The 26,876-nt window shown below is 26.3% G+C and overlaps 1 protein-coding gene across 4 annotated transcripts in view; it reads right to left on the bottom strand.

Annotated features, from left to right (window-relative positions):
* LOC127291287 (guanine nucleotide-binding protein G(o) subunit alpha) overlaps positions 1-25,359 on the bottom strand; it is a 46,926-nt gene extending 21,567 nt beyond the window's left edge. Inside the window, exons 1-6 of one of the 4 annotated variants that reach the window (XM_051320349.1) lie at positions 24,961-25,359; positions 24,084-24,224; positions 13,862-14,279; positions 6,526-6,568; positions 4,625-4,766; positions 3,000-3,160 (exon numbers count right to left, since the gene is read on the bottom strand). In XM_051320349.1, the coding sequence (XP_051176306.1) occupies positions 3,000-3,160; positions 4,625-4,766; positions 6,526-6,568; positions 13,862-13,979 (464 nt within the window). In that variant the 5' untranslated portion in view covers positions 13,980-14,279; positions 24,084-24,224; positions 24,961-25,359. Of the gene's footprint in view, positions 1-2,999; positions 3,161-4,624; positions 4,767-6,525; positions 6,569-13,861; positions 14,280-21,241; positions 21,768-24,083; positions 24,225-24,960 lie in introns of those variants that run through there. The other 3 variants (XM_051320351.1, XM_051320348.1, XM_051320350.1) reach the window with 3 other exon arrangements.
* Between the last annotated feature and the right edge of the window lie 1,517 nt (positions 25,360-26,876).

Below are 26,876 nucleotides of genomic sequence, written 5' to 3'. Positions count from 1 at the left end.
GGTCAAGTCGGTTCGGTCAAGCTCGCGAGGAGGCGGTTTTCCTGTAGTCGTGTGTCCTTGAAGCTTTTTAACGAGAGTATATACCCCCGCGCAATCGTCGCGTATATGATGTGTATTTTCGGGAGCGAACTAGCCCATGCAAATTTTACCACTTTTCCAGGAAACAACAGTTTCATCGATCCCCCCCCCCCTCTCTTTCGAGTGTTTTCAACTCTTTAGCTCTCCCTCAGACCTGATTTCCACTCTCGCACCAAATTTCATGAATAATTCATATCATCGGATATTTTCGAACAACAAAAGTAGATTGGATAATATACATTTGTCATTTATCATATTCAAAAATAAAAATTTTATTATATTGTTATTATTGTCATAAGAGTTGGATAATATGATGATATAATGTGATATATATGTCTGTCCTTTTTTTTTTAATAATAGGATATAAGCTAATAAAAAGCAGGATCTATCATAATTAAGGGGAGCTCATGATTACACCCATAAAAATTATTAGAATTTTTTTATTTTAAAGCATTTTTTTTTTTAGAAATATAATTATTTTTTAGAGGAATTTTCATTTTTCGAATTAGAATTTCACTGCGAATTTTAATTTTTACGAATTTTTAAAATGCTGAATTTTCATTTGTCCGAAACTACAAACGACCGAACAAAAAATCGACAGAATAGATTGCGGCGCAATTTTTAGAATTGACCAATTTGAAATTATCAGGAATTAAAAAAAAAATTCTTATTTAATCAAATTTTTATTTAGCAGAATTATTATTCACCAAAATTTTAATTAAGTCGATTTTTTAAATATATACAAGAATTTCTAATTTAAAGAATCTTTATAGAAAAAAATTTTTATTTGCCGAACTGTTTTTTTGATTGTATTCTTAAAACGCAGAATGACCGAAATTGCAAAAGTCGGTAAAAAAACATAACCAAGAAAATAATTTTGGCGCGAATTTTAAAATAACCCCAATCAGAAATGATTTAGAAAAATTGTGATTGGTGGAATTTTAAAATTCGCACCGAAATCATCATCTTGGTTATGTTTTTCGGACATTTGCAATTTCGGTCATTCTGCGTTTTAAGAATTCAATAAAAGTTTGGCAAATAAAAATTTTTTTCCTATATAAAAATTTTGTTGAATTAGCAATTTTTGTGTTTCAAAAATTGATTTACTTAAAATAATAGTAAATATTAATTCTGCTATAAATAAAAATTGGGTTAAATTGGAATTTCTTGACACCGTAACATAACCTCAAACTAAAAAATGATTTTTCACGGAACTAAATTTAAAATTTATTTTAAATTTGTTTTTGGGGTCGCTGAATCCGAATTCGAGGTTCTTTTAACCCCATCAGATCAGAATTTTTTTCTAACCTCAAAAAACATTTTGTATTTTATGTGGGATACAATTTTTTTAAAAATATTGATGTATTTACTTGGAATTTGTTACTCGGGGGTTTTTGGGGTCGCTGATATGACGAATCTGAAGTCAGATTTTGAAATTTCAAAATGGCGGATACAATATGGCGGACGAATTGGTTAAATTTCATCGGATTCACTTGAAATTTGTTACTCGAAGGTTTTCGGGGTCGCTGATGACGAATCTGAAGTCAGATTTTGAAATTTCAAAATGGCGGATCCAATATGGCGGACTTTTTTTTTAAATTTCATCGGATTCACTTGAAATTTGTTACTCGGGGGTTTTCGAAGTCGCTGATGACGAATCTGAAGTCAGATTTCAAAATTTCAAAATGGCGGATCCAATATGGCGGACAAATTTTTTTTTTTTGCATCGGATTCACTTGAAATTTGTTACTCGGGGCTTTTTGAGGTCGCTGATGACGAATCTGAAGTCAGATTTCAAAGATTCAAAATGGCGGACAAAAATTAGAAACAAACAAAAAATACGAGCTTAAATTATATATTATAAGAAACGAAAAGCAAACGAAATAAATATATATAAAAAAAATGTTAAAATAAAACAGCGCCAAGGTCAAAAAGTCTTTTCATAAAAATTTTTAGAGCTTGAATAGGACAAGATTCTTAGTCGAATTTAATTACCCCAAGAGTCTTAATTAATGCTCATATATATATATATATGAGTTTCTGAACATTGAACACGTGTGCTAAATAGTGAACACCTGGTATATATAGTAGTAGGTAGATTTTAGTATGATGCCAAGCTATAATACAACGAGTCTATATATATATATATGAAACTGTTTTGTCCTTAAAAGTCTATTCTCACCCAACTCAATCTCTCTCTCTCTCTCTCTCCCTTATTGTCTATCGAGTGGATGAACTTTGGAAGAACCAAACACAGTTCGGCCAAACACACAGTCGAGCTTGAAACAGCCTCAAGTGAATATATCGATCAGAGGGTTTCTCGTTTGAAATTCTCCCACGAACTGAAGGAGCATAAAGAGCAGAGAGAGAGAGAGAAAGAGAAGATGGGTAAGGAGAAAAAAAAACCCGAGAGAAAAAACAAGAAAAGGAACTTTAACCTTTCTAGGACCCAGACCGGAAAAAAAGACATTTGTTTGTTTGGTTTTTTTTTTCTTTTTTTGGTGGGCTTTTTCGAGTGAATAACGATTCGTTAATGTAGCTTTATTCTTTCTTTCGAAAAGTCCAAAACAGGAAGTCGAGAAGAAATAAATTTTAGAGACACTTGGAGAGAAAGAATTCAGTATAATTTTTTTTTTGTCTAACGAACAAAAATAAAGAAAATTCGGCTTGAAATTGTATACAGTAAAAATTATTTCAAATCTAAATTCTTTGTATACTTAATTTGTTCGAAATTTAATTTAAATTTTTTTTCTAAATTTAAGTTAATCTATACTTAATTTTTCCTAAATTTAAATTGTTTTAAAAAATTAATTTGCTCTAAACTTGAATTTTTCCCACACTTTTTTTTGTTTTTAATTAAAAGGTAAATTTTCGAAAAAAAAGAAAATCTGCAAAAGAAGAGAGAGAGAAAAAAAACTCACTATTTCGCGGAATCGTTCAATTGATACTCGTTGCTCCTGCCAAAGCATTCCTGTACACCATTGTCCGCCCAAAGCCTCTTCATAGCTGCCAACAATTCTTCGCTAAAAGGTTCCGTGTCCTCCATCCGTTGAATAACGTCGAACACCATTTTTGCGTCCGTCTGCAAACCAATCAAATCAATTTTAATTCTAAAATTGTCACGTAAAATTGTTTCCCAAAAAAAAAATCACGTTAAAAGCACAAATTCAATTTTAAAAATAAAATTTCTCTTTTAATAACAATTTTTGCTTATAATTTTACTAATTTAATACTATTTACAAAAGGAAATATTTTCTCTTTTATAATTTTTGGAATATAAAAAAAAAAATTCAAAAGAGCCAACAAAATAAAAAATTTTATTTTATTTTTAAAATTATATTAAAATTTTTGATTCTTTACTATTTTTTTTTAATACATTCCAAAATTATAGAGGAGAAAAATTTTTAAATTTCGTTACAAAAATAGAAAATAGTAAGTAATAAATATAAATATTATTTTTGTAACTTACAATTTTTCTCCTTTATAATTTTTGGAATATAAAAAACTAAAAAAAAAAAATTTTTTTTGCAAAAGAGCCAAACAAACTAAATTGAAAATGAAAAAAAAAATGTGCAACTTTTAAAATTTTTATAAGTAATATGTATAAAATTATAAAAAAAAAAGAAAAGTGCGAAATTCGATAATTTCACGATTGAAGAGAGAAACAAAGCTTCCTGAATTATTTTCGCACCTGTTGCCAAGTGGGAGAGAAAGTTGACAAATCGATCAGAGAGAGAAGACTCAAGGGAAAAAAAACCGCACTTGGTAATTCAATAAAAAAAAAAAAAAAAATCAACAATCACATATCAAGCCTATTGAAAACAATTTATATTTCCCACAATTCCCTTTTTTTTAAGGTTTTATATTAAAAAAAAATTTACAACTAAGAAAAAAAACAAAAATACACCTGCCTAATTATTATAATTACTAATAATTATTATTAATAATAATTCTCATAATTATTAATAACTAATAATAATCAATAATAATTACTAATAATTAATAAATACTATTCTAATTAATACTAAATTTAATTATCCTAATAAATAATAAGCAATTATTTGTTTATTTAATAATTTGATAATTAACTATTTCAGGGTGTCTACTAAAAATCTGAATTAAAATTCCAGGACTTTTTCAGGACTTTTCAGGACTGTTCAGGACAAATTTCTTATTTTTCCAGGACATTAAATTGGATGACCTTAAGGAATAAAAAAATTTTTAGTTTAACTATTGTTTTCAGAAATTATTAAAAAAGTAATTAATCACTTAAGTAAATTTTCATTTTACTTATTTAATGAATTTTTTTTAACTTGATTGACAAAATTATAAATTTTTGAAAATTTAAAAGCAAAATATAAAAAATTCAAGGAGAAAAATATTAAAATTCCAGGACTTTCAAGGACATTCCAGGACATTTTTTCAAATTCCAGGACATTTCCAGGACTTCCAGGACTAGTAGACACCCTGTATTTTTTAAATAATTTTATATTTAGTTGGTAATAATAATAATAATAATAATAATAAATGAAGAAAAAAAACTTACTTCTCTTTCATTAGTCGAGAAACCGATTCCCAAATTGGGCATTGCTCTAAGAATTGCTACTAAAGATTGTATTGTGTTGCTATAAACGACTGGCCTGTATTGTTTAAAATCTTCCGGTGTAAACCCACTCTCGTGAATGATTCTGAAAACAAGCAAAGCGAAAAAAAAAAATTATTAATTATATCAAATTAAAAAAAAAAAATTAATTAACAATATTTTATTTCTTCTTTTTTTATGTTTTATATATAACGTAAACATAATTATTTAAAATTTATTTACATAAATTAAATCCAAATTTTTTTTATTAAATTTCAAAATTTTTTCTCATATATTAATTAAATAATAATTGAATTTGAATTAATAATTAATCAAAATTAATTCTTAAATTTAATTACAGAAAATAATAAAACATGAATAACAGAAAAAGAAAATACTAAAAATATTATTATAATCAATATCTATTAATAAATAATTCAATACAAGAAAAGATTAATAAAAAAGAAAATAATTAACAGTAAAATTAATTAATCACCAACTTAATAAGAAAAAGGTTAATTAATTTATTTTCACTGGTAAATTTTTACAATTTTTTTTTTATTTTTTTATTTTATTTTGTTTAATTGATATAAATAATTTTTTATACACCAAGAGAAATTTATTTATTTATTTGGAACATAAGGGGCCATTCATTAATTACGTAAGGGTTCTTAGGAGGAGGGGGGGGTTATAAAATCTCTACATGGTCTTACGTCGGGGGTGGGGGGGGGTTAGAAGCTATTCTTACGTAAGATTTTGTCAAGTATTTTCCATTTGTATTGTTTGTAATTAATATTTTAATTACATTAATATTGTTAAAAACTTACGTAAGAAAGGGGAGGGGTAGGGGTTCGAAAAAACTTATGTATTCTTACATGGGGGGGGGTCAAAATTAGCCAAAATCGTCCTTACGTAATTAATGAATGGTCCCTAACGGGACATGCCCTTTCGTACAAAATACTTCTAAATCTAAAAATTACAATACTTTATTTTATTTTACTAAATGATATATTTGTGTCAGAGAAAAATAAATATTTATTTGATTCAAATAAATTTTTATTTAATTTAAATAAATATTTATTTGATTTAAATAAAAAAATTTTATTTATGCCAAATAAATGGGCTACTAGGCTCTGAGACAAATATACGTTTATTTAACTCAAATATATTATATTTGGTTCAAATAAAACATTTCATTGGATGTAATAATATAAATTAAATATATATTAATATAATAATAATAATAATAATAATAATAATAATAATAACAATAATAACAATAACAATAATTTATATTATTATAATAATTGATCGAATGAATAAAAAAGTAATGTAATTAATTAATTATAATTTTTTCAGGGAAATAAATAAGAATTTTTATTAAAATTTCTAATTAAATGCCTGAAAACTTGTCGAACAAAGAGATCTTTGTTTAAAACAAAAACAGATGAATAGAAACATTCATGTATACGAAGAGGAAAAAAAAAAACATTCAGAACGAATATCTATCAAAATCTTAAGTAAATGTTTCATTTACCTTTTACTTAATTCTCAAACAGCAAAATAATGAAAAAAAAATATAGAAAAAAAATTATAAATATTAAAAAAAATGCATTAAAAGTAAATAAATAAAAATAAAGTTACAAATAAATAATAATAATAATAGTACCTATAATAATAATAATTTTAATAATATTATTATTAGGTACTATTATAATACTATTATTTTTTATTCATTACAATAATAAATAAAATTACGATATTGAATAATAAATTATTATTTATGAATTATTGATTACATAAAAATTATTATATCATTATTATGTCGCATTATATAATTATTATTATATAATAAAGTAACTTACTTCATCTGTTTCACGATTGTACTTTTCCCAGACTCTCCAGCTCCTGAAAACATAGAAATTTATTATTAGCAAAATAAGTCTGATATAAGTTTACAAAGATTTATATCTGAATAAAAGAAAAAACAATACGAATCTTTTTTTTAAATAAATAAATTTTCGTTTTGGTTTTCAAAATCAAAATTTTTCTCAAGTAAAAAAAAAAAATCGTCGAGATTCGCGTTTTCAGAAAAAAGAAGATTGGGACATTAATATTCCTTTAGTGGGAGGAAAAAAATTACAAAAAAGTAGAAAAATATTATGATAGTTATAATAGCGTTATATATATATATATATATATAAATATATATAAAAATATATATATAAATATATATAATAAATATATATATATATAAATTTTTCTCAAGTAAAAAAAAAATCGTCGAGATTCGCGTTTTCAGAAAAAAGAAGATGGGACATTAATATTCCTTTAGTGGGAGGAAAAAAAATTACAAAAAAGTAGAAAAATATTATGATAGTTATAGTAGCGTTATATATATATATAATGATTGAGATAAACTGGTACGGGATTAGAGAGAAGATTTTTTTCTTCTCATTTTTTTTTTTTTTTTTGGGGAGGTCGAAGAACCCGTGGAGAGAGAGAGAGAGACTTTAATAATATATTATCGAGAAAATTAGTAATTAACGGCGAGGCGAGGGGGAACAAAAAAAAGTGTTGGCTTATCTTTAATAAGCGAAATATGTCAGTGGATAACCGGACGTGACGTAGAAACGGAACAAGCTTTCCTGCTTACCGCAAGCCTCCCCCTCATTGTAAAAGCTCTTTTAGCTAAGTAGTTAGAGAGTATAGTCGATTTTTAATATATATATATATATAGATATATAGATGCAATCGAGCTTGTTAACGTCAAACCAATACACACACACAAACATTTTTATATAAGAATAATTTTTTTTCTCTCTCTCACACAATATCAAAAAATTCAATAATCAAATTTTCCACGGATAATATATTGACAAGAAAATGGGAAAATTTAATTATAAAGAAAATATATAATTACTGAAAAAAAAAATGAGAAATAAAAACAAGTGCAACGCCCAGAGCCAAATAAATATTTATTTGTTTCAAATAAATTTTATTAGCGCTGAATAAAATTTTATTTATTCTAAATAAATTATTTTTTATTTAAAACAAATAAAAAGGTTATTAGGCTCTGAAATTAAGTTAACTGTTTATTTCTTAAATATATATTTTTAATTCAATAAATTTTTCGAATGAAGAAAAAAATTTTATTGAGCCAATTAAACTTTTATTTAATTTAACTAAAAGTTTGATTTACTGTACAGAAATGTTTTATTTGATATATTTGAGTTAAATAAACGTATATTTGTCCCATCTATTTGGCGTAAATAAAATTTTTTATTTAAATCAAATAAAAATTTATTTGAATCAATTAATTCTAGAGTCTAATTTTATTAGGCTCTAGAGACAAATATTTAATTTCTTTGGGTGAATAGCAATAAATTTATTTGGTTGATTCAACTAAAATTTCATTGTTTCAAACAAATTTTTTTTGTAAGTGTCGAAGAAATATTTCCGTAAAAAAATTGACATTAAAGAATAGCAAAAAAAAAAAATATATTTAAGAATTATTTTAACGCAACACTTTTATTATATATATATATTCTTTGAAGAGAGAATAATGTGACAATTAATTCGAAGGAATGCAATTAAAACTTTTCGAGATTACGACAAGAAGTTTTCAGTTTATTTTGAATCTCTATACTTAACTCCTCACTGGAGTTCTAATTTTTGAGGTTTTCACACTCGAATTCCACTGTTGTGAATAAGAATAAACACAGTGGTAAAGAATTGAAGTATTTTAAGTGACTTTGCATACCAAACTATATTAATTTCAAGATGAATGATAATTGTCTGCTAAACGTTATGAGAACTCGCTGTAGTTATTTTAATTGTCTCGCTGAGATTTGATTATAACATTTCTCATCTTCTCACGCACTTTATATATATATGTATTAATATCACAATTATTTTATTTTATCACAATTTTTGTACTTTCAAAAAAAAAAAAAATTAAAATACTCTTTAAAGTTTAAAAAAACTGGTAAATTGATAAAAATTAATTATTATTAGATATATATTTGTCTCAGAGCCAAATAAATATTTATTTGATTCAAATAAATTTTATTTTTTTCAAATATATATTTTATTTGATTTAAATAAACCATTTTAAATTTTCTCCGTGTGTACGGAAATTAAATTTCAATATAAAAATTTAATTATCTGTATTAATAAAAGATTTAATTATTACCGAAATTCAATATAAAAATTTAATTCTCTGTAATAAAAAAAAAATTCGATAATCAATACTAATTTCTATAATAAATAATGAACATATATTTTTTTTTTGTAAAAATAGATTCCGCAATGAATTATTCCTGGGAATATTAATGTCAATTAAAAATTAAAAACCGGAAATTGATTGAAAAGAACACGCGATGAAAACCTGATTTTATATATTATATACTATTCGCTCTCAAGAAACGAGGAAATGATCATCGTAAAAAAAAAACTGAATAAGATAACCGGAAGTCGTAAATCTTTATTTCCACCCTTACAGAGGGATAAAAAAAATGGCGCTTATTTTTTCACCTGCGCACGAAGTGCAACGATAAGGCACAGAGTGTTAAATATTTGTTATTTGTGTGTGTGTGTGTGAGGTTATGTATATATCTATATATATGTGGCTTTATTTTTATCGCGCTAAATACGTTATATTTGTGTGACTTATCTTTCGTACAAATGCACTATTTTCTTTCATTTTCTTCTATATATATATATATATATATGTAAACTTAAACAGGTCCCCAACACTTTACTATGTGGATTAAAACTGCGCGAAACAGATAAAATTACAGATCGCGTTAAACCGGAAAACAAAAATTAAATGTTTTTTTCAAATTTATTTCTCTAATCATAATTAATTAGCGATTTAAAAAAATAAAAATCACGTAACTACTCACTAAAATTTCTACTAATCTTTAGTCATTTTTCACTAAAAATTCGGTAAAATTTACTTAATTAAATAGTAATATTATCTATATTAAAAATTAGTAAAAATTACTACCAATCACTTAGTTATTTTTCACTAAAAATTTATTTAAAAAAAAATTACTAAATCAAACAGTATTTTGGAAAAATTAGTGTTTCTACTACTAAGTATTAACGAATTCTTACTAATTCAAATTTAGAAAGTAATGAATTAATTTGAAATTAAATATTGTCATTATTAATAAATAAAAATTTTTATAATATTTACAGACGAAAAAGTAAATATCCATTTATGTCTGAGACATTTTTTGCATTAATTAGTTCACATTTTAATTACAATTGAAATATAATAACTCGCTAATGTACCAACACTTTACATAATATTATACTATATGTACACTTCACTTAATTAATATAACTGTCATCATAAATAACTTTTATATATGTACATTAAATAAAACTAGAAATTAATTAAATATCAAAGTGCATATTAAATCAATACACACATATATAAAATATCAGTACAATTACCGTTTCAAAATAAATTAAATCATTTCTTTCTGGATAAGTTTAAAATTTTTACTTTTTGTAAAAAAAATTAATTAATTTAAATTAGTGACTCACATTTTGCTTATAAATTAGTAAAATTTTACTAATTATTAGTTAATTTTTACTAATTTAAAAGCAAAAAGTCACTAATTCATTAGTAAATTTAGTACCTATTTATAAAAAAGGAACTAAATGAACTTTTTTGTAAAATAGTAAGTAAAAATAGATTTAAAAAAAAAATCGGATCATGATTTTTATCAGTCCGAAATATTAGAGTGAAATTGTAATTTCACACTAAATCATTTGTGAGTTCAATGATAGACGTGTGCCAGAAACCAAGCAGGTGGATAGAGATTAAGTTATAGTGCCACTGCAGGTAAAGGTGATGTCGGATCGAAAATTGGTTATACTACTTGACACGAGTGGCACAGGTAAATCTACAGGCACCCCAATTCCTTTTAAATATACGACCGACATTATTTATCTGTACAAATATATTTTATTTCTTGAAAACTAATTAAAAAAAAATTATTTTACCTAATGGTATTAATAATCATTAATTACTCTTTTAAATACGTAAGAATTCGTTAACTAATTTAAATTAGTAAAAATTTCTACTAATTTTAAGTAAAAAATGACCAAATAGTAAAAACTACTAATTTAATTTTAATATCTAAATTATCTGAAACAAAACACAATAATTCATAAAAACCCAACTACCTCATTATAAATATTACCTAATTTTTATTCAAGTGATTTGAATTAAATAATAAAAAATAAGTTGACAAAGAACAATTTTATATTTTTCCTTTTTTTTTTTGCTAAGAAAAAATAAACCTTATATAAATAAAAGAAATTGTGTCTCTGTCTGTCTGTTTTTGCCACTAAAGTGTAACTTTATCGCATCAAGTGTGTAATTCTCTGGAGTGCGAAACAGTTTCTATATACCAAAAATGTATGGAAGAGTTGAAACGATCGAGGCGTAGAATTCGGAATGACGTCAATTCTTATACCAATAAGCAGAACCTACATTTCGTGGGAAACGTTCAATCTCTTTATGTGCGAGAGAGGGTTATATATACGTTTAAATTTGCCAAAGAATATACTTGTCTAAATCCCCCTTGAAAAAAAATGTATTCACAAAAAAAAAAAAAAAAAAAAAAAAACAAGTATCCTAAAAAAACAAGTTTCACTGTGAGAAAAGAGAAATAAATTGGTTGTGAACTTTGTCAAAAAAAAAAACAGCATTTTTTGCGGTCTTAAAAAAATTTATTTCATTTAAATAAACGGCATATGAAATAAAATAATAATTTCTGTATTTGAAACAAACTCAATAATTATTTAATACAAATAAATATTTAATAACCGATTATTTGAATGAAATCGAATTTTTTTTCTGGAGTTGAGAAATATTTTTTTTTTTTCACAAAATAGCGATGATGACAACGTGGATATAAATTTGATAATAATATCAGTTCACATTTTGAACTTGTGGACGAAAATTTCTTTAAATATGTGTGTGTGTTTGAAATGTGATAAAAATAAATTTGCGATAAAAAGCAATATTAATGTATAGTAAAGTGGCCTTTTATATTAGAGAACATTTCCGACCTGCCTTAACTTATAACCGTGGAATAGATTTATTTAAGTAGAAAGTTTCCGAATATATGTAAGGTGTATATATATATGACCCAAATGCATCAGGTGGTATACATATACCTGTACTATGAAAAGCTATATTTTCTTCTGGAAATATATTTTATATATATATATATATATACGAACAATGAGAGCCGCTGACTTGTCGATTATAGCGTCAGTCACCGCGGAGGACACTCGATTAAGTCGTTGGCAAAAGAATTCTTAAGAGAGGCACATCGACCTTTCCTGGTTATATAGTATCAGAAAGGGACTTGAATTCTCCGAACGAAGATACAGCCAATTTAAAAAAGACGATGAGAGTATACACAAAAAAAATGATTCAATCGACTCTTCAATTCACTCGCAATAAAAATTAACTTTCTTTTTTTTCGACTATACACTATATTTTTTCTAACTTTTAATTTTAATAAATACAAAAACACATATAACTCTAAATAAATTAGAAGAAAAATGATAAAAATCAACAGAGAGTTAAAGAAAATGCAAGAGAAAGAGTTAAAAAAAAACGGAGTGAAAAAATGTATATATAAAATAAAGGAACATAACGGCGAATAGGAAGAGAGAAAGATATGCGAGAGCAAAAATAATAAGATGAGTATACACATATATATGTGCGAAAGGAAAGAAAAAAGAAATAACAGAAAAAAAGTGAGTGGAAATTTGAATTGAATTTTTCCTGGAATTGGTAAATTCAATATTCTGGAGCAGACAGAAATGCAATGTATTCGATCGAGACTGAATACAGCTGGTGTGTTCAAACGAAAATAGAATCTCGAAAAAATAGTCGAGAGAGAAGGCTTTCGTATATGTATACTATTTGCGAAAGTCACGTGACTCAAGTGTATATATATATATATATATATATATATCACTAGTAAAGAAAATTACATTTTAAAAAAATTCGTTTAAAATAATAAACTCGACACGACAAATTATATTGCTGTTTCATTCCGTGGCAATATATATATATATATAATATATGAGAGCGAGATTCTTGCCCTAGAATAAAGTCTAGTTGAATAATAATTACATAAAGTATGTCACAGAAATCAGTGTATAGAATCGTTTTTTTTCTTTCTCTCATTAAATGAATAAAAAATGATTCTAATCAGGGGTAATATAACGCTTACTAACTTCACATGGTAAAAATTCAACTATTACATAGAGTTAAGTAAAATTATAGTGTTCATATATGAAATGGAAATTTTTAAGTTAATAAGCTCACAGGTCATTTTACTTTATGAAACTTGTAACAAGATTTTTGATAAAATGAATAAATAAAAAGCCTAGCCATCTAGATATTTAAATCATATACATTTTCCTTATATCCAATATTCATTCGTGTTTTAACACTAAAAAAAAAAAAATTTCCACTTATTCACTCTGAATAATTCATATAAGAAAGAAATACAAATATTGAATTTTAGATATCCGTTTTGTAATATTTTTATTTCGATATTGAGGTTATGTTATTGTCTCTAAATCTAAAATTTTATTTTAACAAGAGCTTAACAAATCTATTTCATGAAGTTAATTTTGTTTCAATATTCGAAAAAAACATTCTTTATCTTCCCTATAGGCGGATTCATTTTAATAATTTTTGTTCAATTTCTCTCTCATTTCAATTAAATACGCCGAGTTTTTTTAAATCGAATTTTCGAATCTCACCTATTTCTATAGCTATTCGCAATTATTGAGTCTCAAAAGGTTAATCGATCTTTTGTCCCTCAAATGGACCATCGACAATTCGTTCAGCACCCATTCAAGAAACCCCCCTTTTATTTCTTTTCTCTCAAAAGAAAACGTGAAAAAAGTTATATTTACAAACAAAAATTTTTAGCTAAAATTCGTCATTACCGACTGGGGAAATCTATACACTTTCATTCGGTAAAATATTTTACGCAAGAATTGTTGATGATGATAATAATGGTCCTTTGTTAACCATTAAAATGGTTACGTATTTCATTATACGTAAAAATAGAGTAATTGTCTTTTCAAATTTTCAAAGAAAACCTTTTTTTTTTAAATAAATATAATATGAAAATAATTTCTTACCAAGTAGCAGGAGCTTAATGTCCTTGGCAGCTTGAATGCCATCCTCCTTGAGATTTTTCTCGATTTGCTTGCTACGGGCCAGAGCGGCCCGCTCTTCCGCGGACATGGCACAGCCCATCTTGCTACAGGTTGCCTTCACAAACGCCACCCCCGCCTTTTATAAAAGGGATCCGTGAAGATCCACAAAAAAAAATATCACGTAACCCACGAACACCAGAGCACCAGGCACGCTGCTACCGGCACGGCGGGCAGCGCGCACTCGACCTACGTAGTCACGCTCGAGCGCGCGAGCGCGCACGCACGCACGCTCGACACCGACTTTTTTCTTCTACCTCCGCGCGTACCACCGCGCGACACTTCCCAAGCGCCGCCACCCTTGCTTCTCTTCAGCCTACTAAATCCTTGGTCACGAGACTTACTGAAACATAAAAAATTATTTTTATTATTATTAGTATTATAAGAAGAAGAAAATGAAATAGTACAAAATCAAACAAAAGAGGTAGTCAACAGAAAATAAATTTTAAGTTTCTGGAAAAATTAAAGTCAGAATTTAAAGATTTTTGTATAATCCGGTTATTAATGGTCTAAGCTAGATGCCACAAATATTTTTTTCAAATTTAAGTCGATTTTTTTTAGTAGGAATTGACTTTACCGACTGCTGGAATAGTAGAGATGTTGGTTTTCTTTTCATTAAGAATTATTAAGAATTAAGAATAAGTTCAATTTGGAATTTAAATAATATTTAATAAACTCGAATGGTTCCTTATAAAATAAAAATAAAAAATTTTTTTCCGAAAATCTCAAAATAGAATAAAGCCTCTCTCTCCTCTTAGAGACAAATCAATAGTTACTGATAAGTTTTATTCTGAAATATAATGACAATAAAAAAAAATTGAGTATTACAGAACAAATGAAAAGGAAATATATAAAAGAAGCCCCAAAACATATAGGGGAAAAAGAAAGTATATAGAAAAGGGATTAGAACAATGAAATGATGGACGAAAGAAAAGGTAAAAATAAATTTCGTCAAAATAAGAAGTTAGCAGATTAACAAAAGGAAAAAGAAAAAAAAAAGAAAGAACCAAGGGGAAAGTTTTTTCCTATCTTCTATATATTATAAAGAGAATTATCCACTTCCAAAACAGTGAAAGGGGGCAAAAAAAAGAATGAATTCTGAATGACAATTTTTTAGTAAAAATAAAATCCAAAGAGGAGACAATCCAAATAGAATTTGCCAACGATAACCGAAACATTGGATCATTCCCAACCGGAAACAACGAACTGAGCCAAGAGAGAGAGTATCTCTCCAGGCGAATTGGTCTACTCTCAGCCAGTATATCTTTTGAATCTAATACAACAACAACAACCTGTTGTTGCTCTTCTTCAATATACAAAAAAACAAAAACTGTTGGTCTTTTAAAAAAAACCTTTTTTCACAAATTCACTTAATCCCTAAAAAATGCAATTCAATATTGATGAGGTAATTTCCGAAAAATCTGCTGAATTTTGCATGCTTCTTATCGGTAAGGTTTTAGGTTTCCTAATTATAACTATTAAAAGTCCATATCACCATGTCGCCGGAAACGTGCTAATGCCTCGGGGAAACAGTTTTTGTTCATAGAGCACTGAAGCACGCAATTCGCAAATAAAGAAGAGGGAAAACTTTCTATCCCAAGGGGGGGTTGAATGGCGACCTTATATGACCTTTTGTCTAGATAAGCATATATATTTTAAAACGAAACGAAAATAACCATATATTTTTCATGATTAGGATCATCATGATAATAATATTCACGCGCAGTTTCAAAAAAAAAAAAAATTATCCCTCTTCACAATATTAAATGCGACGTAATTTGAATTTTTCGCCACAAACATGAATCTCAAATTATACAAAGAGAAAAAAAAGAGAGAGAGAGAGACACTTAATTATCCAAGGGGTGTGAAAAAAAATTCCAAGAATTTTAAAACCGCGATAATATCTCCTCTTCGATCCGTCTCAACAATTATTTTAACTTTTAAACTTTTATAAATTTTTCTTTAAGTAAATTGCTTGAATTTTTTTGTAAAAAATGATTAAAATATCTGATTCCGGAGTTTTTTTTCAACGCACGGCATTACAATTTAGATTTGACGACAGAGAGGAATTCTATAAAAGAGACTTTATACCTCCTAATACTTGTCTATAAAGATCCGTGATAGGGGAAAAAAAGAAGTCTCCTTGAAATGAACGCATGCTCGAGTTGGCATCATGCCCAATATTCTGACTCTTCAATATATATATACAGTAATATTGTTACCCTAGAGAAAGAACCTTCACCTCCAAAGTCATTCATTGTTTCCCGCGGGCTAACTTAACATCTTATATTGCCTCTCTCCCTAATACCCCCCAAAGGACATTCGAAAATTACCCTCACAAGCAAGTTTCAATATTCTAAAATAGTTCCTCCAATAGACAACTCTCCGAGAATTTCAATGTTTGCAAGAAAATACTTTCGAAAAAAAAAATACTGTACTCGATAAAAAACAGTTTTGCAGAATATGATTTTTCTAATTCCAACATCTTTCGAAAAAAAGGGTTTGGCTTTGATAACAAAACGTTTTGTTGGTATTTAAAAATTTATTTCTTGACGGAACAGAAAATTTTTTGTTTTAATACCAACCAAACGTTGTGTTAGAAAAACCGAAAACTTTCTTCAGTGTTCGGAAGAAATTTTTCCTACGGTATTTTTGGTAACAGAAAAGATAAAACAATTTTTTAACCTTTTGGGATCAAGCATCAGAATTTACTAATCCTTGATTGTAATTTCAAAATCTAACGTTAAAAGATTGTTCTATCTTTTGTATTACCAAAAATACCCTAAATTTTACTTTAATTTTATCTTCTATTAAAAACAAATGCTTGAATTTTTTTCAAAAATTTTTTTTCTCAAAGATTCATTTAAATAAATAATGTCAAGAGAACAACTTCCGTACACAAACACCCACATAAAACACAAGTGGCGATAAGAAAAAAAAAAACACTTAAAAATTATCAACAAACTCAAATAATAAAACAAACGATCGTTTTATCATACAAATCGAGGAAATTACATATAAATTCAAATATTCACCTATAGACGATCAATATTTGTCATATAACCATTAAATTCGTTAAAACGCTTATCTCTCTTTCTCTCTTAAAGACACCATCTGCTCGAATAAATCAATATTATATATATAATTTAAAAATAAAAAGTAAATCGAAAAATTAAATTCCTAAAAAATGTCAATATATATAGACAAAATAGAAAAACTATATATATATGAGAGTTACATTTTAATGATGATAATGACGAGAATCGCTAATGTTGTATAACCATAAGTGTCTTCTATTCAGTTACATTGCAGTAAACGCCTTCTTTTGTTGTCCTCCTTTTGTTTCACTCTACATTACACAAAGTCCTCGAGAAAATGAAACAAAAGAGGGACAGTGGGAGGCATTATTGCATCCCATATGTATGTGTATACATATAAATATATATATATATATATATATATATATATATACATATACATATACTCAACTCTCTCTTGAGAAAAAGAATTTTTACTTGGAATTTGAAGTCGAAACTTGCATCTACTTTGCAAGTTGGTATATAAAAACTAACTTTTAAGTTTGCAAGATGGCTACTGGGCAATAAAAAAAAAGGTGTCGCGTGATCCTTCATTGAGGTTAAGCTGAAGTATATTGAGGTTAAGTTAACATGCAGCCTTTTATAATAATTCCTCATTAGTATGTTTTTTTTCTTCTAAACGAAAAATGTTAATTTTCATATTTAAAACTGATTTTTAAAATCGAAATTTCAAACAATTGACATTGATTTACGAAAAATAAGTAAATATTTACAGAAAAACAAAAACAAAATCCTTATCAAATCCCTCATTCTCGCACAACGAAAAGTTTAGTTTTAGATTCGAGGTGAAGATCTGGATCAAACAGTGAACTTTTCACCTGCAAGACCTTGGAGATAAAGATCGGGGGAGTATAAGAAAATGTAGACGGCTGAACAGGTTCAATAAAAGTTTGTTTCTCGGGATTTAAAGTTACTCTCTTTCTTTATATATATATATATATATATAACCAATCGATTTCCCTTTTTGTCTCTTGCAAAATCAAATAGAAAAAAAAATTTCTAAACATGAAGAAAACAACAAAATAAGAATCTAAACTAAATTCTCAAATAACGAACAATTCTAATTAAACAAAATGAGTTTTCAAAACAGATTGAAAATGTTAAAATAATGTTCCACAGTGATAAATATAAAAATTTGACTCACGAGCAAATTTCAAATGAGCTGAAAATTTTCGTCCTAAATCCCAAATAACCTGACTCAGCCGCCTTATCGAACTATTGATTGGTTTCAAATCCTTAAATTCTCAAATGCTAATCCATATATATATATTTAAGATTTGGGAACCTAAATCCAAACCCAAGATTATTTCGTAGACGAAATCTTCACTTATAAGAAGAGATTATTGATTGTATTCATTCGTAAATTTTCCACAGTTGATTCGATTGTTCCAAATATATAAAGCCGAAAAGGTATTATCAGAGGACCATTGTGAGCTATTTTTAAATTTCACTATATACGCGAAATGATTCAGAAGAAAAGAAGGGAAAAGAACGTTTAATGTTTCAAATTAGAATATAATGACACGAAAAAGTCGATTTTTTATTTGCTTCTATTTTTAGCATAAATTCTTAATATATATATATACTTTTTTAACATGAATTTAATATATAACTCAGTTTTTGCTTTTGAATCGGTAAAAATTTATAGTAGAAAAAAAATTGTATATTAATAAAATTTAACTGATTCAAAAGCAAAAAGTAAGTCACTAATTTAAATAAGTTACATTTTTAGTACTGTACTGACGTGCAAAACTGAAATACCGTAACTGGTTTTTTTTAGGTTATGTTACTCATTCTTTTTCTTTTTAAAAATAGAGAAAATTGTATTTGATTTTGATAGAAATAATTATTTCTACCTTCCATGGATCAAATTTTCCGTAATTTTAATTTCTATTTTTTTAAAAGAACAGAAATGAGTAACATAACCTAAAAAAAAACCAGTTACGGTATTTCAGTTTTACAGGGCAGTACAGGTACAAAAATAATTTTGAATCAGAACAATGTAAATTTTAATTGTTTAAAATTTCACTACTTTTCTTCGTCCTCTCTTTTAAACTAAAAAAAAGAAAGTTTCGCCCTAATTTTCCTCAAATAACAATAAATTAATGGTCAATTTATTATCAAAGAAAAAAATTGTTTTAATTTTCCAATCTTTTGTTTTTTATATAGAAAGATTGGCCAACCATTCCAGTTAAATTAGCCGATATTTATTTTTCACCACATAGTGGCAGCACTGTCACACAAACTAAATACGTATTTTTCAGTTAATTTTTCCTAATTTTTTTTTTTAAATAAAATTTATTAATTATTTTAATTTTATTTCAAATATATTTTACTCTTTAAATTTGAAATAGTGAAAATTCGTCTAAAAAAAATAGGTACTAAATCAAATAGTAATATTTTACTACAAATAGATGAAAATTTCTACTAAATTTTAGTTATTTTTCACTAAAACTTTAGTAAAAAAAAAAAATAATAATACTATATCAAATAGTAATATTTTACTAAAAATTTGTTGAAAATTTCTATTAATCTTTAGTAACTTTCCACTAATATTTAAAATAATTATAATACTAAATCACTCTCTAAATCTGAATTAGTAAAAATGTTTACTAATTTGAATTAGTAACTCACTTTTTGCTTCTGAATTAGTAAAATTTTACTAATTATTAATAACTTTTACTAACAATTAGTAAAATTGTACTAATTTAGAAGCAAAAAGTGAGTCACTAATTCAAATTACTCTCTAAATCTGAATTAGTAAAAATGTTTACTAATTTGAATTAGTGACTCACTTTTTGCTATAGAGTTAAATTTTACTAATTTTTAGTAAATGTTACTTAATAATTAGTAAAATTTTACTAATTCAGAAGCAAAAAGTGAGTCACTAATTCAAATTAGTAAACATTTTTACTAATTCAGATTTAGAGAGCAAATAGTAATATTTTACTAAAAATTAGTGAAAATTTCTACCAATTTTTAGTGGTTTTTTTTTATTAAAACATAGTAAAAAAAAGGAAGCTAAATTAAATAGTAACATTTTACTAAAAATAGGTAAAAATATTATTAAATAAAATAGTAAAATTTAACTAAAAATAAAATTTAGAAATATCTTCAATTTACCAACTAGTATCAACAATACTCAATAAAAGTTAACAATCATCCACAATTTACAACAAAAAAACGAAATCTAACGTAAATAATTTTACTAACATTTTTTAGTTAACTAATTTTTATCCCCAAAAATATCTTTAAAAGTGCCAATTTAGGATTAAAAAAAAAGAAAAGCCGCTGACTCACTACAGTAAAAAAACGACAGTACTACACTAGAGACAAAAAAAGGGTGGTGAGAAAAAGAATTTATTTCGAAAAAGCCACCATATCGGAAACCACCCAATCTATTGATTGGTTCAATTTTTCAATTTCCTATATACTCCCGGTTTCGTCGAGAGTATACAGTTTATATATATATATATTGCCTTTATCGAGAATGACCTCGAGGGGGCCGAGAGAATTTCACACATATGCAAAATTAATAGAAATGAATAGCTTAATTATCTCTTTTCTCGTCTCTAAAATTAGCTACCAAAGTGTCAATAACTGTATTACACACACATATATATCTATGTGATTAGTAAACTCCGGGGCCGAATTTAACAAACGATGCCTCTCTCCAGCAAGTCTCTCCTGCTCACGAGAATCGATTCTAATTCCGAAATACGTTGCGCACAGCATAGGCAGCACACCGTGAGAGAGCCTCCCCTTTTATGTGTGTATGTATGTATGTGTGTATATAGTAGAAGCTAGGGGCTAGAAAATATAAACATAACCAAGGCAACAGGAAAAACTCTAACTTGCACTTTGGGGGTCTTCTCTCTGCTCGTGTCGCCTATATCACCAGAATCCCTTTGCACGTGTGTACTTTGTGCCGGGGGGCCATCCGAAGACAAGGGTCTCGGATATCGCCGAGAGAGGGATAGAAAAAAAAGAGCGAGCGAGCGAGAGAGAAGGTTCTGCAATCTGCGTTTGGTCCAGGGGCGAACTGAGAAGAGAGAAAGAGAAGACTCCCGTAAGTGAGACAGAGAGGTAAGGAGAGACAGAGATGATGCTGTGGGAGGGGCGCTCGAACAAGGGGTAGGGGAAAATTCAATGCTCAACAAAATCATACTTTTTTTTTAAATTTTCCGAAAAACTCTTAGTCTCTTACATTGGAAAACACCCCAAAAACAGCGTCTGCTAGGTACCACAGTAATCGGCGCGATCTCTTCAATTTATAAAACTAAATATTTCACTTTTTTTCTAATAAATTTGGGGGATGTCCTATTTACCTCTATTTAAAAAAAAAAAACACTTTCCGTCACTGATATTTTCCGTCACCCATTGGATTTTTCTTCAAAGGGGTATGGGGGGGGGGTTTAAATCGAAGGGGGGCAATGAAAATTTACCCCTTGGGGGGGGAGAGCGATCACGTTCTAAAGACGATGAATTGCTGCCACCTTTCACCAGGAACACTCGCGATTTTTAGCGCCATACGAGTGTGGCGCGAATTTTTTTTTTTTTTTTCTATATTTACCCCCCGAATGGGGATGAAAAGTACCTTTTTAAGTGATTTCCTTTTTTCTTTTTTTTTCTTTTTTAATTTTGAAAATCAAGGAAAAATGATACAATAACCGCGCTACGCGGAGACTCGGCGACTTTTGACAGGAGCGACAAGTCGAACGCGCACTGGCGAACTGACGACAAAAGCGCCCTCTCGCCCCGCCCGACGCCGTCAACGCCAACGTCCAGGCGCTCATCGATCGACGAGAAGGAAAAGAGAGTATATACGAACGACGGGAACCACCACAAGTTCCTCCTCGTTGCATGCCTCGACGTTCCTGTCGCTGCTTGCTAGGCGATTTGCCGGTGGCGGGCGTCACGGCGCCGGGTTCTTTAATTTTTTTTCCCCTTTTCTTTAAATGTGCATCAAAATTCATGAATTTTTTCTATTTTGAAAAAAATTGACAAGAAAAATATACTAACATGGGTAGATTTAGAATTTACAACCCCCCACCCCCCTCTCTCTTTTAGTTTTTCCCTCAATTTCCTGACGTTATTAACATTTAGAGTATAGTGGCATATTGTAAAGGTGTATTATACTTGCAATACAATTTTACAATATATCTTGTTTTACACGAGGGTGCGCTAGTCACGCTAGAAAAAAAAACTACTCCGGATTTTTATCATAATGACGAAATTGGATATGTATTTTTTTTTTTTTTCTAATAACGATATTGCCGTTTCGATAATGAGTGTCATCATCTTTGAAAATTTTTATTTAAGGGGAGGGACCGAGGAAACAACCCTAAGAAATTTATGTTAAGAGGGTATCAATTTTCTTTAATTTAATTTATTTAATCATTAACGGGACGTATTTAACAATAAGCAGCTAGAATGGCTATATCCTTATTATATTAAGTGTAAGAACGACCGACACCACAAAATTTTCATTTTCTTTAATAAATTATTTAGTTTTTCTTCAAATTTTTAATTCACATGCATAATATACATATATGCATTGAAAAAAAAATTTTTTTTTGCTTATTTTTGCAATTTTTTATTTTTTTCCGCTAATAGCACATAAAATAGGTCTCAATTTCAAATTTTAGCCAAAAACATTCGTTTTTCAAAAATTTATGGCAATTTTTAATTTCTCTAATATTTTTCTTATTACACCCAGAGAAATGATTTATTTGAACCAAATAAAATATATTTAAATTAAATAAACGCATATTTGTCTCAGAGCCTACTAACTTATTTATTTGGCGTAAATAAAAATTTTATTTGTCAGAAATAAATTTTTCTTTGACTCAAATAAATTTTTTATTTCAATAAAATAAAATATATTTGCAACAAATAAATGAGTTAGTAGGCTCGGAGACAAATATACCATTTCTCTGAGTGTAAGTTAATTTTTTAACATTTCAATTTTTTATTGAAATTAAATTTAAAAAAAAAATTTTTTATATTATTAATAAATAGTAAAAAAAAAATTGTAAAATAGTTAAAAATTACTTTTTATAGTATTGGTAATTGTTTACTTATGCGGCTTTTCTCAATTTTCATCTTTTTTGATGAGACTAAATTTTTTTTTTCGACGTATTTTAGCATGAAAATAAATAATCAGATAGGGGAGAATTTATAAAAATAATATATTTTTTTTTATAATTTATATAAACTGGCAAACTATTTGTCGAAAAGATTAGAAATTTTTCGAAATAGTAATGTAGAAAAATTTCGAAATTTGTTTTGATTTTTTTCCAAATAAAGTGTTAAGAAAAATTTTTAAATTGTGTTCGATTTTTTCATTAACGTGTTAAGATAAATTTCGAAACTCATTTCAACTTTTTTCTAACCAAAAATTGGGAAAAGGTATTCGATTTTTTTTCAAATAAGATATTATGAAAAATTTCGAAACTTTGTTCGATTTTTTCAGTAACGTGTTAAGATAAATATCGAAACTCCTTTACGACTAATGAGGAATAATGAAAAAGGTCTTTTAACACCATAGAAACAATTTAGTCTAGCGATGAGACTATAACTATTAAGAAATTTTTTTAAAATTACGATTTGGTATAGATTTTTATTCTGTAGAATATTAATTTTGCAGAATTTTAATTTAAAAGAATCTTAATTTTACAGAAAATTCCCGCCGAATTATTTATTAATATGATAAATACTGAAAAAAAAATTTATTAGATGTAAATAAATCGTTTAGTTAACTATTATTAAATAAATATTTATTTGTATTAAATAATTAAATTATTTGAGTCAATTACATGATATTTGTTTAAAAAATACAGAAATTATTGGTTTAATAATACAATTTATGTAATTAAAATTCAAATTATTTGGTTCAAGTAAATATTTATTTGATAATAGTCAAGTAACCGATTATTTGAATGAAATAAATTTTTTTTAATATACGAGAAACAGTGAATTAAAAAATTTTGGTTTTAAAAATCGTTTTCATAGCAAAAAAAAAACAAAAAAACAAAAAAAAAACTCACCATTTGATGAATCTCACGTTGGACTTCTTTTTTCGCATCAATAATCAGGAAAATGATTGAATTGTTACTTTTTGCATAACTTTCGAAAATCCCTGTTTTTTTTCATTACCAGTCTTCAATAAGTTATTATTAAATCATAAACTGAAAAAAATAAATAAAAATAAAAAATGTTGTTGCAATATTAAAATATTGAGTCAATTTTACCAATTTTGTTTTTTTATATTTGATAATAAAAATAAAAAATTTTGTTGCAATATTAAAATATTGAGTCAATTTTACCAATTTTGTTTTTTTATATTTGATTTTCTATGTACCGATACAAATTTTTTGTTAAAAATTAAAAAATCATAATTTTTTTTTTTTTTTTATCGAGGTTAAATTACTTTTTTTCTTTTACAAAAAATGTAGAAATTCAAAATTATGAAACAATTTGATTCATAAAAAGTAGAAAATTATTTTTGTCTTTGACTTATTTCTCATAATTTCAATTTGCTATGGAAAATATATAAAAGTAACTTAACCTATAATTTAAAAAAAAAAAAGTTATTAATTGCTCGGCAAAATTACAAATATATTATATATTGCGAAGAATTTAATTCAAAATTCTCAGCAAAGTCCGAAACTCCTCTTTCTAACCTCCAAAGAAATTAATTTTTACCCTCTCTGTTATTTTACAGTAATTTGTATCTCCTTTCTATAAGAAAATACCTTTCAATCGCTAAATTTAAATTAAACGCAAACATAACCTATAAATTTACAATCGGATTAAAAAAATATTTTATTTTTTCTCGCCACCGAAAAACGTGATCAATTTACTGCTTTTTATTTCTTTTATTTCTTATTATAATTTTATTAAAGAGAAAAAAAAATACTTTACCTATTTCGCTGTCCTGGAAACAATTGAGATTTCCATTCGCACTGGACCGCTCTTTTTTGGACAATGCGAATATATATATGTATATATATATGTGTGTGTATGTGGAAAAGCTAGGGCTCTATGTCGCTATTAAAATATGCAAATGCTCGGTGCCGTTGATATCTTGGGAGTGAATCACGCATTCATTGATCCTTTCAGACTTGGTCTCTCTCTCTCTCTTTCTCACTCTCTTGTATATAGTATAGGTGTGGTGAAGATGATGGAAAGAAATCAGATTTAATTTCAGCCAGTCGGATGTACGATGGAATATGATGAGAGATGAAGAAAAGTTTTTTTTGATTGATGATATTCATGTTTGGATGCGAGATGACGAATAGTCCTCTGTGCAGCTGTAGAGAATTTTGTTGGTGTGCTGGTGCAAATATTTGAGATTTCCTCAGATTCATCGCGTTATAAAGTGGCCATTTTGTCATTACACCGACATCTATCGGTCACGCATGAAACTTTTTACAGTCTAGAAGAAAACTACTTTACCGACAAGATTTTAAATTTCAAAATTCGAAAATTTCGCTTTTATTTCTTTTTCTTTTTCTGAAGTTCAATATTATTAAAATGAAAAAAAAAATTGATTAAATTAGTAAATATTCCAAATAATATATTCAAACTGTTCTTAGATTTGTATTTATAATTTTCATTAAAAAAAATATATATATTTCATTGCATTTAAAATAGCACGAAAAACTTTTTTTTTTTTTTTTTTTTTTGAAATTATTCTTTGCTATAAAGAAACTTTAAATTAAGAAAATAATTACCAATACAATAAAAAAAATTTAATTCTAAAAATATTACTCTAAAAAAATATTTAAGAAAAATAATAATTATAGAATACAAAAAAAAAATTAAATTACAAAAATATTGCTTCAAAAAAAGAAAGGAAATTTTTTTAATAAAAAAATTATTTTAGATAAAAATATTAAAAATTTAATGATAAAATTATTATTCTGAAAAAAAATTTAGATACTAATAATAATTATCATTACAATAAACAAATTTAATTATAAAAATACTACTGTAAAAAAAAAGAAGAAAATAATAATTAATAAAAAAATTTAATTATAAAAATATTATTTAAAAAAGAAAGAAAATAATAATTATAAAATAATAATTAATAAAAAAAATTTAATTATAAAAATATTATTTAAAAAAAAAGAAAACAATTTTTTATACAAATAAAAATATAATTTTAGATAAAAAATAAAAAAAAAATAGTTTTAAATAATAAAAAAAATAAATACAATAAATAAATAAATAAATTAAAAAAATTTGAATTAAATTTCAATAATTTGATTTTCAATAACTAACAATAAAAATTAAAAATTCTAAATAAAAAAAGAGGTAATAAAAAAATTATAAAATAGTGAATAATAATAATAATAATAATCCGATAATAATTACCTTGAAACGAAGATCCATTTTTCGGACAAAATTCTTCTTCTAATGTAGAAAAAAAGATTCCATAATCCAACAAGTTTTGTCCATGAAATTTTTAGAAAATTATTTCAAAAATTTAAAAAAAAAATCGTCCTCTTCTCACGCCCAAAAAAAAAAAAAAAATAAGAAAAACTGCAAAACACAAAAAAGGGGTATAAATAAATATAATATAATAAATAAATAATAATAAATAAAAAAAATTAAAAACAAAAATTTTTTTAAAATTAAAAATTATTAATTATTAATTTAATTTAATTAATTAATAATTAATTAAAATAAAAATTAATAATAATAATAATAATAATAAAATAATAATAATAATAATAATAATAATAATAATAATAATAATAATTAAAACAAAATGAAATTAAACAAAAAATGATTAAAATTCAAAAAACATATACTTACGAGAAATAAAAAATTAT

Source organism: Leptopilina boulardi, unplaced genomic scaffold (assembly GCF_019393585.1).
Source record: "Leptopilina boulardi isolate dan_hultmark-lab unplaced genomic scaffold, ZJU_Lbou_2.1 LbouV2_130, whole genome shotgun sequence".
Classification (NCBI taxonomy): domain Eukaryota; kingdom Metazoa; phylum Arthropoda; class Insecta; order Hymenoptera; family Figitidae; genus Leptopilina; species Leptopilina boulardi.
This window is presented reverse-complemented; position numbering and strand designations above follow the sequence as displayed.